Source organism: Antechinus flavipes, chromosome 4 (assembly GCF_016432865.1).
Source record: "Antechinus flavipes isolate AdamAnt ecotype Samford, QLD, Australia chromosome 4, AdamAnt_v2, whole genome shotgun sequence".
Classification (NCBI taxonomy): Eukaryota; Metazoa; Chordata; class Mammalia; order Dasyuromorphia; family Dasyuridae; genus Antechinus; species Antechinus flavipes.
The window spans coordinates 183201674-183219626 of NC_067401.1; the positions used below are offsets into that span (position 1 = coordinate 183201674).

Consider the following 17953-nt stretch of genomic DNA (forward strand, 5'->3'; position numbering starts at 1 on the left):
CATTTTGCTTACACACAGCCAGCATTTTTTACAGATCAACGTCTGTTACTTCCTCTATCTTTCCTCTAGCATCTCTCAAGTTTCCCTCTAGGTGGTACTTCTCAAGAGCAGCTCTTGTTTTATGAGAAAAGTGATGGAGAGCAACCTGGGCGCCCACAGCATCACTTGACCCAATCACTGCACACTTTCAGAAGTCCTTTTCTCCTTCTTCCCCCAATCAGATTATTGCGGCAGGGCGGAGGCTACTTGGCTCCTCCCCGATTGGCCCCACCCCGAACTCACCTGCCCCACAGGTAGCAGGAGCCCTTCACCTCCTGATCAAAAGAGAGGCCAGCCAGTAGGCTTGCAACTCTCTGGTCTAAACCTGCCCCACCCTGGCGCGGGTTTGCTGGGTACACTGCAGGGAAGCTGGGAGAAGCTGAGGGAAGCTGGGAGAAGCGGGGGCGATAAGCGCAATGACTGACCAGGGAACAGCCGCGGCGGCCTATGTCCAAGCATGTGGGGGACTACCCTCTTCTCCTCGTCACCGCCGCTCCTTTTGCCTTTTGGGGAGTTTTCTGCGAGTTCTGGGTGTTCTCTCCCGCTCCAGGGGCTCCCCATCTAGAACCCAGCCTGGCGCGGAGCAGAATGATCCTGACCCGGGCAGCAGCATCAAGGTCTTTGTAGACTCCACCTGGCCAGCCAAAGAGATTTTCTGGGAGGCTGAGGACGTGCTCCTTCCCCAGCCTCTTCCCAGAGACAAGGCGCGTCCCCCTGGCACGCAGGGCTTGAAGAACCATGGTAACACCTGCTTCATGAACGCGGTGGTGCAGTGCCTCAGCAACACAGACCTGCTGGCCGAGTTCTTGGCCCTGGGACACTACCGGGCCTGGCCTGGACGAGCGGAAGTCACGGAGCAGCTGGCGGGGCTGGTGCGGGCTCTCTGGACTCGGGACTACACTCCACACCTCTCAGTGGAATTCAAGGTGGGTAAAACTGGGCTGGCGCTGGTCCGATGCGCACCTTGCAGGTCGGCACTCCTTGGAATGAAATTACTTAATTGTTCCCCAATACTCTACTTTTTAAAGATAAATGGCTCTACAATCAGAAGAGGATTATATGATTTTCTTCTGTTCTATTTCAGAACTGGTTTTTTCCCCCTATTTTACATCTTTATAATTGAGTTTCCTTTAGTTTTTAGCTGCCTAGATAAGAGTGATTGGGCAGGCTTGAATTTAAAGTAACTAGGGGTGTGTTTTCAAATTCGAGGACAAGAGAATGAAACTTTATCAGACCTTGGGGGGCGGGGGGGGGGGGGAGGAGGGGAAAGGTTGATAGGAGGAGAGTAGAGAAGGGTAATGTGTTGTGTATTTTAAAAACAAAAAACAATTAACATAGATAGGACTTTAGAGTTTACAAAATGCTTTACTAAGATTCTCTGTAGAGTCTCACAAAAATCCTGGGAGATACCGCAGAAATCCTGTGAAATAGCTGCTATTCCCATTTTTCAAAGGAAACTGAGGCTCAGATTGTTACTTGCCCGAGGTCGTATCCATTGGAAGTGGACCATAGTCTTCTGAATTCAAATCCAAGAGTTCACATTCTGGCTTTGACCCTTTCTGCTTGTCCTTGGGCAAATCTACCTTACTGAGAAAAATGAGGATGGCAATATCTATTAGTACCCACTTCAGAGACTTGTGAAGAAAGTGCTATTTAAATTTTGAAAAGAGATATTCTGTATTTATTATTATCATTACTACTTTGAGTCTAAAGGAAGTGTAAGAGCTGGAGACAAAGCCAAGATTTGGTCATTGAAATAAACTTAATTTAGTTAAAAGTGCCCTAAACTTTGAGTTAGAAGACAGATTAATTTACCTTAAGGTAAAATCACTTTCTCCTTTGGATCTCAGTTTCTTATTCTGTAAAATCAGAGAATTGCAACTGGAATTAGAAAGCTATAAAACTACTTCAGCTCTAAAGTTCTGTGATTTTAACTGTTATTTGTTTTTGGAAAACCTCAGTGATAAATTGTATAGGAAAGAGAACTGAAGATCTAAATAGTTGCTCTAGCAGGTAGGTAGCTTTATGAATGAACTTTACAAAAGCCTGGAGCACTCTGCATTCTCTCCCTCTTGAATTTATTTTTTATTTACTTTATGTACTATTCTTCTAGTAGGATATAAGCTCTTTTGAGAGTAGGAAATGTTTTATTTTTGTTTTTGTGTCCTCACTGTGCTTAATAAGTATTTTTGATTGATTATCTGAGTAAAATATACTTTGAAATTTTCCATGAAAATTCCTTTGCTGCCAGTATATCTAACCTCATCTTTTCTTACTGTCTCTGGTCATTGAGAATAGGTTTAATTTTATATAAAATGGAATTATAGAGAACAAAGACAAACAGAATCAGAATTAGGGAATGAGCTTTTTAGTGTTATTTTCCTTTGCAAATTATTTATTAAAGATTTCATTAAATATATTCATATTTAAATTACTTAGTTTCTAAAAACTTAATGTAACTTTTAAAGAATAAATGTAATTAATCATTTTGCTATACAATTTTTTCATTTCTTTTTGGATTTAACAGTTTTGAGAGGCAACCTTTCTTTCATCTTGACATCTAGAAATCATATTGAAGCTTAGGAAGTTTCAGTGATATGCTCAAGGTTTAAGCAGCATAACTGTGAGTTAAAACTAGATTTTCTGAACAGAGGCCATACTTAGCCTTAGTCATAGGCATTTTTTATGTATGTGAGAAATAACATGGAAAGTAATCTCAGAGGAAAAAACACTACCAACTTGGAAAGACTAGAAGAAGGTAAGATTTGAAATGGGTCCTGAAGGAAACAGAAATCTCAGAGTCAGAGTAAAGAGGAAGACTTACTTGCCAGGTAGTAAGAACATTCAGTGAGAAGAAATGTCAGCAGATGGAAGATGGAGTGTTATTTTGGAGAAACATAGCAAATAGACCAGTTTTGATAAATGGAGGAGAGGGAAAGGTAAGAAGGGATCAGGTTATAAAGAGCTTTTAATGTTTTTTTCTTTCAGTAGTATTTTGTTTTTTCAAACACATGTAAACATAGTTTTCAATATTCATTTTTGTAAAACTTTGTGTTCTAAATTTTTCTCCCTCTCTTTCATATGTCTCCCCTCCCCACAACAAGCAATATGATCTAAGTTAAATATGTGCAATTCTTTTAAACATATTTGTCATGTTGTACAAGAGAAATGAGACCAAAAAGGGGGAAAAACAAAAGAAAGAAAAAACTAATAAAAATTCAGTCTCCATAGTTCTCTCTGGATGCGATTGGCATTTTCCATCCCAACTCTATTGGGATTGTCTTGAATCACTATCTTGTTAAGAAGAGCTAAGTCTATCACAGTTGATCATCATATAATACTGTTGTTACTGTGTACAATGTTCTCTTGGTTCTACTTAGTTCATGTGGGTCTTTTTGCGATTTTCTGAAATCAGCCTAAGAGCGTTTAATGATAGAGGACTTGATATTTGATCCTAGAGATAAATAGGAAGCCATTGTAGTTTGTTGAATTGAGTCAATATGGTCAGTCTGCCGCTCCCCTCAACCCCCCATCCCCACCCCAGGCAACTGGGATTAAGTGACTTGCCCAGAATCACACAGCTAGGAAGTATTAAGTGTCTCAGCTCTTCTCTACTAAAGGACTGGTGCTTTATCCACTGTACCACCTAGCTGCTTCAGACTGTCTTATTTTTTAAGAAAATCATTTTAGCACGAGAGTGAGTGGAGAATGTATTGAAGTGTCAGGAAGACCAATTTTATCTATCCTTTGGCTCTTCTCAGCCCCAGTGTTTTAATCACATGTTCAACTAGATGACTCCCTTGCTACCATTGCTTAAGGTCCTGTGGCTGTTTCTTTCCATAAGCTCCATGTTTTTGGTATAGGAAGACTAAACTCTCTTTTCCCAAGAAGTTATGCTTACTATGTGGCTTGCACAGGATTAAGGTTTAAAAGTGATTCATGGGACTAACCACTGCTTCCCCTTTCCCTGCAGTTTTTCTCAGACTACTGTCTCATCCCTGAAGCAAGACTGAATTTCCCCAAAGTGCTAGAATTCCTAGGTATACTTACTTAATTAGTCAACAAACTTGTGTGGGTGTGGATGTGTGAGAGAGACAGAGACAGAGAGAAAGACAGATAAATATAGATGGAGAGTAATGTTTATTAAGGTAAGTTGGGACCAGTTTGTTAAAGTCACTAAATGTCAAAACAATCAATGTATTTGATCCTCCAAGTAATAGAAGTCATTGAGGTTTGAGTAGGGAAATGTTTTAAGACCTATGTTTGAGAGAAATAAATTTGTTAACTACAGGGAGAGATATGAAGGAATACTGATTAGGAGACACTGAAATTGTCTATGCTTTTTTCCTTAACTCTGCTGTTTACAAAATCATTTTTGAGACTCTAAGAGTCTTGCAGAACTTGCAATCTTGAATACTCTAGTTTATTTTGAGCCTTTAAGAAATGGAGGATCTCCAGGATGCAATGAATGGAGCACTGGACTTAAAGTCATGAAGATTTGAATTTGAAGCATATCTTAGACATATAAAGGTAATCCTAGAGTAGGTATAAATACTCTTAGTCTCAATTTCCTCCCTCTGAAAATGAGGTTCAGACTTGATGATCTTTTGAGGTTCCTTCTAACTCTCATGTTATGATACTATGAACAAGTGTTATAGCCATACATTCAAAGGATCCCTGGCTATTATTCTTGAATTAGGATGAAAACCTTCGTAAATCTTCAAAATTGATGTGTTAATGAATGTGCTCTTATGGCATGGTGATAAATATAAGGAGACCTTCATCTTTGTGGAATTTGTAAGGCCCAGAGAACCTGAAAAGGCAGGATGAGTTATTGGGTCTTGTAAAACTTCCTACTCTTCAAGTCTTTCCATGCAAATTATTATTTTTTTCTGTAGGATTATTTTTCAGCAATATAGGATCTGTTGTTCTTAGTTGTATCTTTTAAGCATTTGGAATATTATATTCTAAGATCTCTTCTTGTAGAATAGAAGATGTCAAATCTTATTGGATCTTAGTATTTGAACTTTTTTATGGAACCTGAAAGTATTTTTCTTTAATTTGACCTAGAAATTCTGGATTTGATTGTAATACTCCTGGGACTTTTCATTTTAGACTTTCTTTCAGGAGATGATTAGTTGATTTTTTTTATTTTCACTTTGTCCTCTGGTTCTAATAGATAGGCAGTTTTTAATCATGGTTTCTTGAAATATGGTGAGGAGACTTCTAAAAAATATCATAAACTAGTCGTTACATATTGATAATGTGTCAGATAACTCTGAATCAAGACTATATACTTTATTACCCTTACAATATTGCTATCACTGAAGATTTTTTTTCCTGGTTCTGCTCACTTCACTTTGCTTAGTTCATAGAGATCTTCCCAGGTTTTTTTTTCTTTTTTGAAACCATCCTCTTCACCTTTTCTTATAGCACATAACATCACATTCATATATCATAACTTCTTCAGCCATTCCCCAGCTGATGAGTTTTTACTTCAGTGCCATTAAAAAAGCTGCTATAAATATTTTTGTACGTAGGAGTTCTTTTCATTTTTCTTTAATATCCTTTGGATGTAGACCTAATAGTGGTATTGCTGGATCAAAAGGTATGCACAGTTTATAACCTCTAGAACATAGTTCTAAATTGTTCTCCAGAATGGTTGGACTAATTCACAAATGTACCAAAAGTATATTAGTAAACCTATTTTTTCACACCCACTCTGGCATTCAACATTTTCCTTTTTAGTCATTTTGGGTAGAGGAGGTGGTACCTCAGAGTTCTTTTGATTTCCCTAATTATTAGGAATTTAGAGCATTTTAATATCATTATTGACAGTTTTGATTTCTTCTAACAACAGTTTATTTATATCTTTTCATGATTTATCAATTGGAGAATAGCTTCTATTTTTATAAATGTGGCTCAGTTTTCTTTGTATTTGAGAAGTGACACTTTTATAAGATAAATTTTACTTCCTGTCTCTTGACCAAATGAACTTTCCCCCTTCTCATAGTTCTGACATGTAATTTCTTCCAACGTTCCTCTAGTTTGCTTATATTCTTTAAATCTAAATCATGCACCCATTTTGAGTTTATGTTGGAATACAGTGTGAGATGTTGGTCTGTGCCTCATTTCTGCCAGACTTTTTTCCTGTTTTCCCAGCATTTGTTACCCAGTAGTGAATTCTTGCCACAAGAGCTGAGATCTTTGAGTTTGTCAGATATTAGGTTATTGTACTTTATAAAGTACTACCTAGCTCCCTGAAAGGCCTCAGGATCAGCCAGAGTCAGGATAAATCAAAGTCTTTGGTCTTTAGGGGGAGAAGTGAAGGAGGCAGGCAAGCTACTATGTGGCTTGCCAAAGATGTATCCTTGATTCTGGAGTCCAGAGTCTCCAGCCTCTTTCTTCCTAGTCTTACTGCCAAGTGACTCTGACTTCTTCCCTCCTCCCTCCAATCCTTGCCTAAGATTATCTCACTACCAAACATTCAGCAAGCACCAATGGTGAGGAGAGCCATCATCCAAATATATGTTAATAGAGTCATTATCTCACATTGAATAGGTAGCCTTAAGTGCTCTCTTGTCTAATTCAGAGTTTCAGCCCTCTACATCTCCTGCTTTCTTTTGTTTTAGAATACAGGTGCTCACATACTCCCTGACTTCTCAGGAAAGAGGGTGAAAACACCAAAAAGGAGATGATCATGTCCCCCTCTGACTTCTCAGGAAGAGAGATGAAAAACACCAAAGGGAAGTGGGGAGTAAAACCAGATATTGTTAGCGGGTTTCTGGGCTGAAGGGTCTTAGTAGAAACAGGTATACACAAATCCATCAGCATAGGAGGTATAACACAACCACATAGCAATGTAGCCCAGGCTAGTAGTTTTGACTCTCCACAGCAGGCACAGGCTCAATGTGGTGTAACAAATATGAATTGTTCATGTAAGTAGTGATTTAACAAACTATATGAATCAACATGGTATTGTAAAAGATTTCCAGAAGTCCTAAAAGCAGGATATGTAAATAACAATCACACATATGCCTCCTTCAGTAACCAAAAGATAGTCCAAAACCAATCTATTGTCCATTACTTCACGTGTTAGGGAATCTAATGATCCCTGCAAGTTTTTGAAGTCTTCAATAGTTTTATTATGTGTCAGGGAATCCAATGATTCCTGCAGATTTTGAGGTTCTGCAACAGTTTCATCATGTCTCAGGGACTCCAATGATTTCTGAAGATTCTGAAGATTGCCTACAACAATCTTATTTTGTCTCAGGGAGTCCAGTGATTCCTAAGGGTTTTGAAGTCCTGCATCAGTCTCATTAACAATGTTTGATGTCCATGAGTCAATTGTCATAACTGCCATGCTTTTTCAATGGTGGGCACAATCAGCAATGGAACCACCTAATGTTTCTTGAATCTTCTTCTTTTCAAGGGTCTGCTCTATCTCCAATGAACAAGGCGAATATGGCTCATTGGCACCCATCTTATTCCTTCTCCATCTGTAGAGATTCAAGCAAATCCTCTCCCCATAGCAGTTAATTCACCACTTTCTGGGTCTCTCGACATCATCTGGTGATTATCTAAAGGTAGTGGAACTGCTTGTATTGGATACTGCCCTTCTAGTGGGTTATAAAACCTGTCTGCCAGAGCCAGTGTATCTTTGTCAAAAATCAAGAAGTTAAAGAGCTAAATTTAGAAGTTCTCTAGGGCTCCTTTCTTTTGTTTTTGGAGGAGTGTCTTGATGTCTGTTTCTCCTCTACTATTGCCTGTCCTTGAGGATTAAAGGATATTATTATCAAATATATGTATTTACATATTTGTTATGTTATGTTTATATATTTATGTATGTACACATATAATATATTTATGTTTATATCAAATATATATATATATATATATATTAAATAGCAGTGGTGTATAAAATCTTATGCTGTGCACAAAAGTGTGTAAAATGTTTAGCAGCATATGCAGGACCATTATCTATTTGTATTGCTTGTAGCTTACCCATAATTGCAAAAGCTTGCATAAGGAATTCAGTGACTACTTGGGTAGTCTCTTTTGCTGCTGGTATTGCAAAAGCAAATCCTGAAAAGGTGTCTACTACAACATGGATAAAAGACAGAAAATGACCAAAAGATTTATAATGGGTCACATCCATTTGCCAAATTTCATTGGGTCTCAAATCATGAAGGTTCTTCCTTGGAGGGAGCGTAGGAGCATGGAAAGGAAGGCAAGCTGTACAGGCTTTGACTATACTCCTAGCTTCCTCTTTTGTTATCCCAAATTACAAACATAAAGCTCGAACAGCCTGATGATATTTAGAATGAGATTCTTGGACTGCCTGAAATAAAAGAGTATTGGCCAACATGGTTAGAAGGCTATCTGCCTTTAAATTACCATCAGAAATAGGACTTGGAAGTCCACTATGTGAGTGGACATACAAGATATAAATCTTCCCTGGATGCTTTCTCAGTTGCTCTTGAAGTCCTTAAAGAGCTAATATATATTAGAGGCTACAGATTTTATTTGGGCTGTGGCAATTCTTTATATCACACCTAGTGACTAGGCAGAATCGGATATTCTATTTACATCTCCTGGATAATAAGAGCTAGCATAACTGCATACAATTCATTCTGCTGAGTAGACTGAAAAGGAGTTCTGACTATTGGCTTTATAATTAAGTCATGAGAGGATACAGCACAAATGTCATGTTTGGATGCATCTGTAGAGATAGTTGGTCCTTTAAGAGGAACCATAGAAAGTTTTTCTTCAAAAATCCCTTGCCAATTATGTAACAGCCAGGTTATCTTTAATGGAGACCCATGTGTAAAATTTAGAGGTGTGGCCAATAAAATTTGCCACTCTGGGATGGTTTCACAACATACATTAATTTGTGCATTGGTATTAAAGGCGTATATCTCACTTAATGGCCTTTAATAAAATTTTAGCCACAAGAACTGGGTAAGGAGTAAGGCTTTGTTCTGATTGTACTGGGAGATTCACCCCCTCTACTGCACTGTGTCTTTGATGAAGGACTGCTGTGGGTGTCTCTTTTGTAGCAAAATCTGAGATTTTGCAGGGGTTTCTGAGTAACTCTTTCAACCACATTGGATAAAGCTAATTCAATTTCTCTCAAATCTCTTGAGCTTCTTTTGTAAGCTGGTGTGGTGAGTTTAAAGCACTGTCTCCCCTTAAAATGTCATATAATGGTTGCAATTGATAGGTAGTCAAGCCTAACACTGGACGCATTCATTGGATATCTCCTATCAGTTTCTGAAATTCATTTAAGGTGTTTAGCTTCTCTGTTCTTAAGGAAAGTTTTTGTACTGTAAGCATCTTAGGGTATACTTTATATCCTAAATATTGAAAAGGAACATGTCTTTGAATTTTTTCTGGAGCTATATGCAATTTGTAGTTCCTTAGTGTTTCTATGATCTTTTGTAGACATGCTTCTAACATTTACTTCAACATAACTTTTGGAAATGCTTTTCTTACTGGAATAAGAACAGCAGCAACATACATTTGACACATAGTAGGGTTATTTTTATTCCCTGTGGCAAAACTGTCCGTATCTTTTATAAGGCTCAGCTAAGTTAACACTGAGCACTGAAAAGACAAATCTTTTCATATCCTCCTTATCTAGAGGGATAGAATAGAAACAATCCTTAATGTCTGTAACCCAAAGAGGCCATCAGGTTGCTTCCTGGAAGATTGATTATGGAATCCCTTTCTCCCATCAGATTGCTTCTTGGCTGATTAGTCATGTCTGAGTACTGAACTTCTAAGGACTCTCTGGATATAGCATTGGCTGCCATCATGTCTCAAGTATTTTTTGCTTTGGGCCCTGTGGCTGGGCCCCCCATCCAGTTTGCCTGAATCAGTCTACATTCTGATGCCCAATGGAAGCCTCTGTTGCATTTTGGACATGGGGTTTTGAGTCTTGTTCTCCTACCCTGTTTTCTCACTCTGTCTCTATGCCTACATTGAGCTTTCAAATACCCTACTTTATCATTTTGAGTTTGAAGCACAGCATCTTATGATCTCCTCTAAAGGAATATCCTTGCATAGTCCTAGTATTTTTCTATAAAGCTCATTAGCATTTTTTTTAGTAAATTGTCTTATAAATTCTGTTGCTATATTTTCACCAATAGTTCTTATGACAGCTGTCTGCAGATGTCCCACAAAATCAGCAAAGGGTTCATTTGGACCTTGTTCCATTTTCGTGAAGACTACTCTGTCTTGCTTTCCTGGGAGGAAGCCCCATGCTTTGATAACAGCAAAAGCAATTTGTTCATATGCTGCTATGGGGTAATTAATTTGTGCTGAAGTGTCTGCATGAGAACCTACACTTGTTAGTTGGGCACAGGTGATTGGAGTATTAACTCCAGATTGCTTATTTCATTGGGCTTGTATCCTATATTCAGAAAGCCACAACAAGTTTTGTCCAGGTTCTAAACATGTCCTTGCTATAGATTTCCAATCACTAGGGGTTAAAATTTCATAAGCCAAATTATGTAATAACATCTTAACATAAGATGATGTAGCCCCATAAAGAGTGCAAGCCTTTTTCAGATCTTTGATAATTTCTAGATTAAAAAGAGTGTATCTTCTTTCTTGACCTGAAGAGTTGGATAAAAATCTGTTCTCAAATCAGCTGTATTCTACCCTTCCTCTTTGGCTTTAAGTGGTGCCTTTTGCAATGGAGTGATTTAGGGGGAGGGGGGAGTAGTTGGGGGGGAGATGCTAGTGATATCACTGCCCCTCTCACTCCTCCTCCTCCCTCCACCTAGGAAGGTGAAGTTGATGGGGAAGCTTGCTGGAGTATAGGTGGAGGTGAAGCTGAGCTGTGTGAATGAAAATCACCACACCCTTTAAGTTCCTCATGCCTTTCTGCTATTTTATCACCCCCTTCTCTTCCTCTTTCTTTATAGGCTTCCTTGTTTGACTGTTTTCCCTAGAACTTTTCTTTTTTCTAGAACTTGCAGGATTCTTTAAGGCCAATTGTATTATGTTGTATATATAGAATGTTTCCTTAGAAATTGAATCAGGACCTTTATCATTTTAATATTCACATAGTTGATCTTCTACTAGTTTTCAATTATCTGCCTCTATTTCTTTTTCCCTGAAGAACCAAGGGGACGTGCTTTCTAATGTTTACAAGAGTCCACCAATCTGCTCCCAAGTTACAAGGAAACTTTTGTCTTTTTATTAGTCTAAATATACTTTCTATACAGCTCCCTTGGGGTGAGGGTGGGGATAGGGTTGGGGGAAAATACTTTCCTAATATCTACCCCATTTTAGCTTGAAAACAAAATTTACTAGCTTAGACCTTGACAGAGTTCCCTATTTGTCTATTTTAATACTCACCCTATTCCCTGGTCACAGGGACTTCTTCACTGAAATTAAGGTCCTTAGTTCACATTGGGGTGCCAAATATAAAGTATGGGCTAACTCCTTGAAGGGCCTCAGGATCAGCCAGAGTCAGGATAAATTGAAGTCCTTGATCTTTAGGGGAAGAAGTGAAGGAGGCAGGCAAGTTGCCACATGGCTTGCCAAAGATGTATCCTTGATTCTGGAATCCGGAGTCTTGAGCCTCACTCCTCCTTGTCCTGCCATTAAATGACTCTGACTTCTCTCCCTATGCCCTCCAAACATTCAGCAAGCACCATTGGTGAAAATAGCCATCATCCAAATATATGCCAATAGAACCATCATCTCACGTTGAATAGGTAGCCTTAAGTGCTTTCTTGTCTGATTCTTGTCTGATTCAGAGTTTCTTCTTCTCTTCCTTCTCCTGTTGCCCAAGGTCCCATAGTCAGGAAGTGTTATTGTCTGAGCCAGATTTTGAACTAAGGTCTTCCTGACTTTATAGCTCATGTTCTATCCACTACACCAACTAGCTGCCCCCACTGCTTTCTGTCTGGTCTATTTTGATTTTCAGAGAGTCCATTAATTGAATAAGATTTACTAACTTTGTTCTCAGCTATTTATTTTCTTCACAGTTCCTTCTTTCAGAGCTTTTTTTCTTTCATTATTTTTGAGTCTATTTGTTATGTCTTTTAGATTATATTTTTTAGAAGTTCTGCCAAGTTCCTTTTATGACAGAAAAATAAAGGTTACATCCAAACCAAGAAGAGCCAAAACAGAAAGAAAATTATAGATCGATCTCTATTGATGCAAAAATTTAAAATAAATATTAGCAAAAAGATTACAACAATTTATCATCAGTATAATACATTATGACCAAGTGGGATTTATACCATGAATGCAAAGCTGGTTCAACATTAGGAAAACTATTGGCATAATTGACTATATCAATAACAAAACTAATGTAATTCATATAATAATCTCTACATATAGAAAAAAAAGCTTTTTGACAAAATACAGCACCCATTTCTACTAAAAATACTAGAGAGAAAAGGAAGAAATGGAGTTTTTCTTGAAAAAATAAGCAACAGCTCTCTTACTATTAGTAAGCATTGTATATAATAGAGATAAGCTAATAAATATTCCCATTAAGATTTGCTATGAAACAAGGATACTCATTATCACCACTATTATTATGTGCTACCATAAATGTTGGCTTTAGCAATAAGAAAAAAATTAAAGGAATCAGATTAGGCAGTGAGGGAAAAAACCATCACTCTTTGATGTGATGGTATACTTAGAGAATTTTAGAGAATCAACAAAAAACTACTTGGAACAATGAACAGCTTTAGCAAAGTTGTAGGATATAAAATAAAGCCACATAGGTTATCAGCATTTCTATGTGTTACTAGCAAAGCTCAGCAGCAAGAGATAGAAATTTTATGCTTTTTAATGTCTGTGCTTTTTTATAGTGTTAGTATATCTGTGTAATCACATTGGTGTTAAATCATCCTTGATGCCGAATATCTATTCTCATACTGAGGTTTACTCTGCATATTGCAATGTGCAATTACAATCACAAAAAGACACACCTCTAGTATACCCTATTCTCTGATTTCGAGGATAAGGAAACTGAAACCTAATGAAGTTGATTTTGGCCTTTTCCAAAGAGTGGATCTAAAGATCAACACCTTTTACCTGGCAAATGTGGCAGTGGTCCTTATGACAGGTTTCCCAGGTGCCTTTAATGATTACTATAGCCTTTTTTTCCTTCCTGGTACTTAACAGTGCTTATTAAATAGCTTGAATGTTTGTTTTTAAGATACTAAATACTCTGACAAGAACTGGTTTGTACAGTTGCAAATGTTATGTAGTTCCTGCACACCTCCCAGGGGAGTGGTTGAGTCTGTTCAATTGGACTCTGTCACTAGAAGGTGAAAGTAACAATATCCTTTATCAAGACTTACTGCTTATAGTCAGCCATTAGGTATTTATTTGGTATGTGTAATACACAGTACATTGTGCAAATGCTAGTTGTTTTGATGTGTTCAGGAAAGGTAAGGACTGAGTTCTTTGCTCTTAGGGCAGCTGTAGTGGTAGAACCAATCCAAACTTATAAGCATTTTTTAAATACCTTCTATGTATAAGGCACTATGCTGTGTACTAATACAAAGACAAAAACTAAATAGCTTTTGCTCTAAAGGAATTAAATTGTGGGAAAATAATGTGTAAAAAGGTTGGCTAGAGAGCACAGTGGATAGAATGCAGTTCCTAAAGTCAGGGAGACTTGGGCTCAAATGTGGCCCTAAAAGAGATGTGCTGTGTGAATCTAGGCAAGTCTCTTAATCCTGTTTGCTTTAGTTTTTTCTCATTGATAAGATGAGCCAAGGAAGGAAGTGGGAAACCACTCTATTATTTTTGTCAAGAAAACCCCAAATGGGGTTACAAAAGTCTGACACACTTGAAAATGGCTGAACAAAACAGAAATATGTAAAAGAGAAATAATAAATAATGGACATGAAACTAACATAACTATTAAATTCATACTGGAAACATGATGTGATGATATCCTATTCTGTAGGATGAGATACTTGGGGGTCTACCTGCTAAGACAAACTCAAGAACAAAACACTTATCACACAATAAAGTCATATGTAAACAATTGGAAAAATATCTATTGCTCATGGGTAGGCCGAGGTAATATAATAAAAATGACAATTCTGTCAAAATTGGTCTACTTGTTCAGTGCCATACCAATCAAACTGTCAAAAAATGATTTTATAGAACTAGAAAAAATAATATAAAATTCATCTGGAAGAACAAAAGGTCAAGAATATGAAGGAAATGAATGAAAAAAAAAAATACAAAGGATAGTGGTTTAGTAGTACCACAACTAAAACTACATTGTAAAGCAGCAATCATCAAAATCGTTTAGTACTGGCTAAGTAATCGAGTGGTGGCTCAATGGAATAAATTAGATACAAACACACACAATAATCAAGGTCTAAAGCAATCTACTATTGCTTTAGAAATACTACCCCCAAATTTCAGCTTCTGGAATAAAAACTCACTATTTGACAGAAATTGCTGGGAAAACTAGAAAATAATGTCAAAAACTCAGCTTAGAGCTATGCCCCATACCAAAATAATGTCAAAATGGATATATGATTTGGGCATAAACAATGATACCACAAACAAACAAGGGATAATTTACCTACCAGGTCTTTGGAGAAGGGAGGAATTTATGACCAAAAAAGAACTAGAGAACATCATGAAAGACAAATGGACAAATTTGATTACATTACATTACAATTGATTACATTAAATTAAAAAGTTTTACACAAACAAAACCAACAGAATCAAGATTTAAAAGGAAGTATAAAGCTGGGGAAAATTCTTTACAGCCAATGTTTCTGATAAAGATCTCATTTCTAAAACATATAAAGAATTGTGTCAAATTTATAAGAATACAAGTCATTCCCCAATTGATAAATGGTCAATGAATATGAATAATTTTCAAATGAAGAAATTAGTCATTTATAATTATAGGAAAAAATGGCTCCAAATCACTATTAATTAGAGAAATGCTTATGAAAACAACTCTGAGTCACTATACCTCTCACATTGGCTAAGATGACAGGAAAAGATAATAATAAATGTTGGAGGGGATTTGGGAAATCTGGAATACTAATGTACCGTTGGGGGTTGGTGAATTGATGCAACCTATCTGGAGAGCAATTTGGATATATGCCCAAAGGACTATCAGACTTCATATGCTTTGATCCAGTAGTGCCATTACTTGGCCTGCAATCCAAGGAAATCATAAAGAAGAGAAAAAGACCCACATGTGCAAAAATGTTTGTAGCAGCTCTTTTTGTGGTAGCAAAGATTGGAAAATGAATAGATGCCCATCAATTGGTCAATGGTTGAACAAATTCTGGCACATGAAGGTAATAGAATATTAATGTTTTATAAAATATGATGAACAAGCTAACTTTAGAAAGACCTGGAAAGATTCGTGAACTAATGCTGAGTGAAACAAGCTGAACCAGGAACACATTATATACAATAACAGCAAACATATGTGACGATCAACTATGAAAAACTTGGTTCTTTTCAGTGTTTTAGTGCTCCAAAACAACCCCAATAGACTTTGGACAGAATACCATCTGCATCCAGAAAAAACTAAGGAGATTGAATGTAAATCAACACATATCATGTTCACTTCTTTTTTTCTGTTTTTTTCTCTCCTGTGGTTTTTCCCTTTTGCTCTGATTTTTTTTTTTCCCAACATGATTCACAAAGCAATGTGTACTAAAAGTAAATAAATTTACTGGAAAAAATGTTTTTTTTAAATGAGATAACATATGCCTAACACTTTTAAAATCTTAAAAGCACTACATATTTGCTAGCTGTTTTTATTATTGTCATATTAAAATGGGGATCAGAATATCTGTATCTCCAGCTTATTAAGCTTAAGAGAAATAAAGTTTATTAAAACTCACCAAAGTGTTTTTGTTTTTAAAATGTTTTATTTATGTCTTTTTCCTTTTTATCAGTTATTTGTGGGATACCCCTGAGCCCAATATCTCAAGAAAAAGAAAAAAAATCTAAAATAAAGTTAATAACATCCATTCCTATTATCAATCTAGCAAAAGTATTTTGTTTGGAGGGTGGATGAAAGGAAACAAAGATGATATATTGAATAGTGCACATTTCCGTCTCTAAGTCTTCATATTGTTTCTACAATGTTTCCTTCTCCCTTCTGCCTAAGTCTTCCATGTGTATCCTTCAAAGTTCAATGGAAAGCCCATCTACCTTATGAAGTGTTCTTTGATTACTTTACATCGTCTCTGTCTTGTCTGTATGTTGTTCTTAATGTTTGTACTACATAGCTTAATATTTGTTTCATGTGTATTTAAAAAAAAAAAAAGTATGCCTGCAAAAGGTTGCCTGTGTCAAAATGTAAGATTTTTTTGCAAGGTTATTCCTTCTTATGGAAAAAATGTGATCTAATTACTTAGCTTTGCTCTGGAATCCATATTCGGGTGTGGTCTACCCTAACAACCTCTCATAGAACATAAAATAACAAAGGAATAGCTGAACATATCTAAAATTTTTGATTATGACTTAGTTATAGAAGCAGGAAGTGCTTATGAACACATAGTTTCTAGAAGTCATAGGTAATTTCTTATACCTCATTACTCAAAGGTATATGTAAAAAATTTAAAATTTTTTTTCCTGATTTTAATAAAATAAAATGAGTATTTCCAGATACATTGTAGAATAGAGAGTTACACATAAAATTGTGAATCTGTGTAAAATTGTGAAATTCTGGATATAATATTCTGTATGGCTTGCTTTCTGCTTTAAGTATATAACATTCATCATGCCTCTTTAATAAATGTCTTGTTTGTCTGTGATTCCTTCCAGTCTTCCTTATCTTCTCTCTATATCTTTTTCTGTAGATAGAGGGAAACCCTAGCTCTTTTTCTTCATCCCTTCCCAATGAGATAAAACAAAACCTTGTAACAAATATGCATAGTAAACAAAACAAATCCACACATTGGCTATATTTAAAAATATGTCTTGTTATGTATCTTGCATTTATCATCTCTCCATCAGGAGATGGGTAGCATATTTCACTATTGCTCTATCAAAAATCATTATTGGTCCTTTTATTAATCAGAATTCTTAGTATTTCATAGTTTTCTTTATATTGTTGGTGTACTCCGTTCCCTAAGTATCAGTTCATATGAGTTTACCCAAATATCTTTAAACTGGTATCTTTCATCATTTTTAAAATCACATTAATATCCATTATACTTAGGAACCATAATTTGTTCTTCTATTCTCCTGTTGCTAGATATCTCATTTCCTCTTCTTTTGCCACTATAAAAAATATGCTACAAATATTTTTGTCTACATGGATCCTTTTCTTCTTTCCTTGATCTTGTTGGGGGCAGGCCTAGTATTGGTATTGCTGGGTTGAAAAATTACAGTGTAATGATTTTTGGTCATAGTTCTAAATAAAAGGACCAGTTCAAAGTTCTAAAAACAGTGCTTTAATATTTCTGTTTTTCTATAACCCCTTCAACACTTGTTATATTTCGTTGTCAGTTTTTGCTAATCAAATGAGTATGAAGTAGACCTTGAGAGTTACTTTAACTTTCAATACTCTCATTATAGATTTTGTGTGTGTGTATGTGTGTGTGTTTATTTGTTGCTGAGGCAATTGGGACTAAGTGACTTGCCCATGGTCACACAGCCAGGAAGTATTAAGTGTTTGAGGCCAGATTTAAATTCAGGTCCTACTAACTTCAGGGCTGGTGCTCTATCATGTACACAACTTGCTGCCCCCGGTTTATTATATATATTTTTTAATGTAATGTAATTGTTGCATGTTTGTATTTTTTTCCTCTTGAGAGATTCCTGTTCTTATTTGTTAACCATTTATCTCTTGGGAATGACTTTTTTATCTATTTGAGTTAGTTCCTGATATTTTGCATATTATACTTTGGTCAAATCTTCAGTTTTATTTCATTAG

At 36.4% G+C, this 17953-nt stretch overlaps 1 protein-coding gene across 1 annotated transcript in view; it reads left to right on the forward strand.

Annotated features, from left to right (window-relative positions):
* Positions 1 to 355: 355 nt before the first annotated feature.
* USP43 (ubiquitin specific peptidase 43) overlaps positions 356 to 17953 on the forward strand; it is a 115696-nt gene continuing 98098 nt past the window's right edge. The window contains exon 1 of the mRNA XM_051995700.1: positions 356 to 965. Within this exon, the coding sequence (XP_051851660.1) occupies positions 456 to 965 (510 nt within the window). The 5' untranslated portion in view covers positions 356 to 455. The remainder of the gene's footprint in view (positions 966 to 17953) is intronic.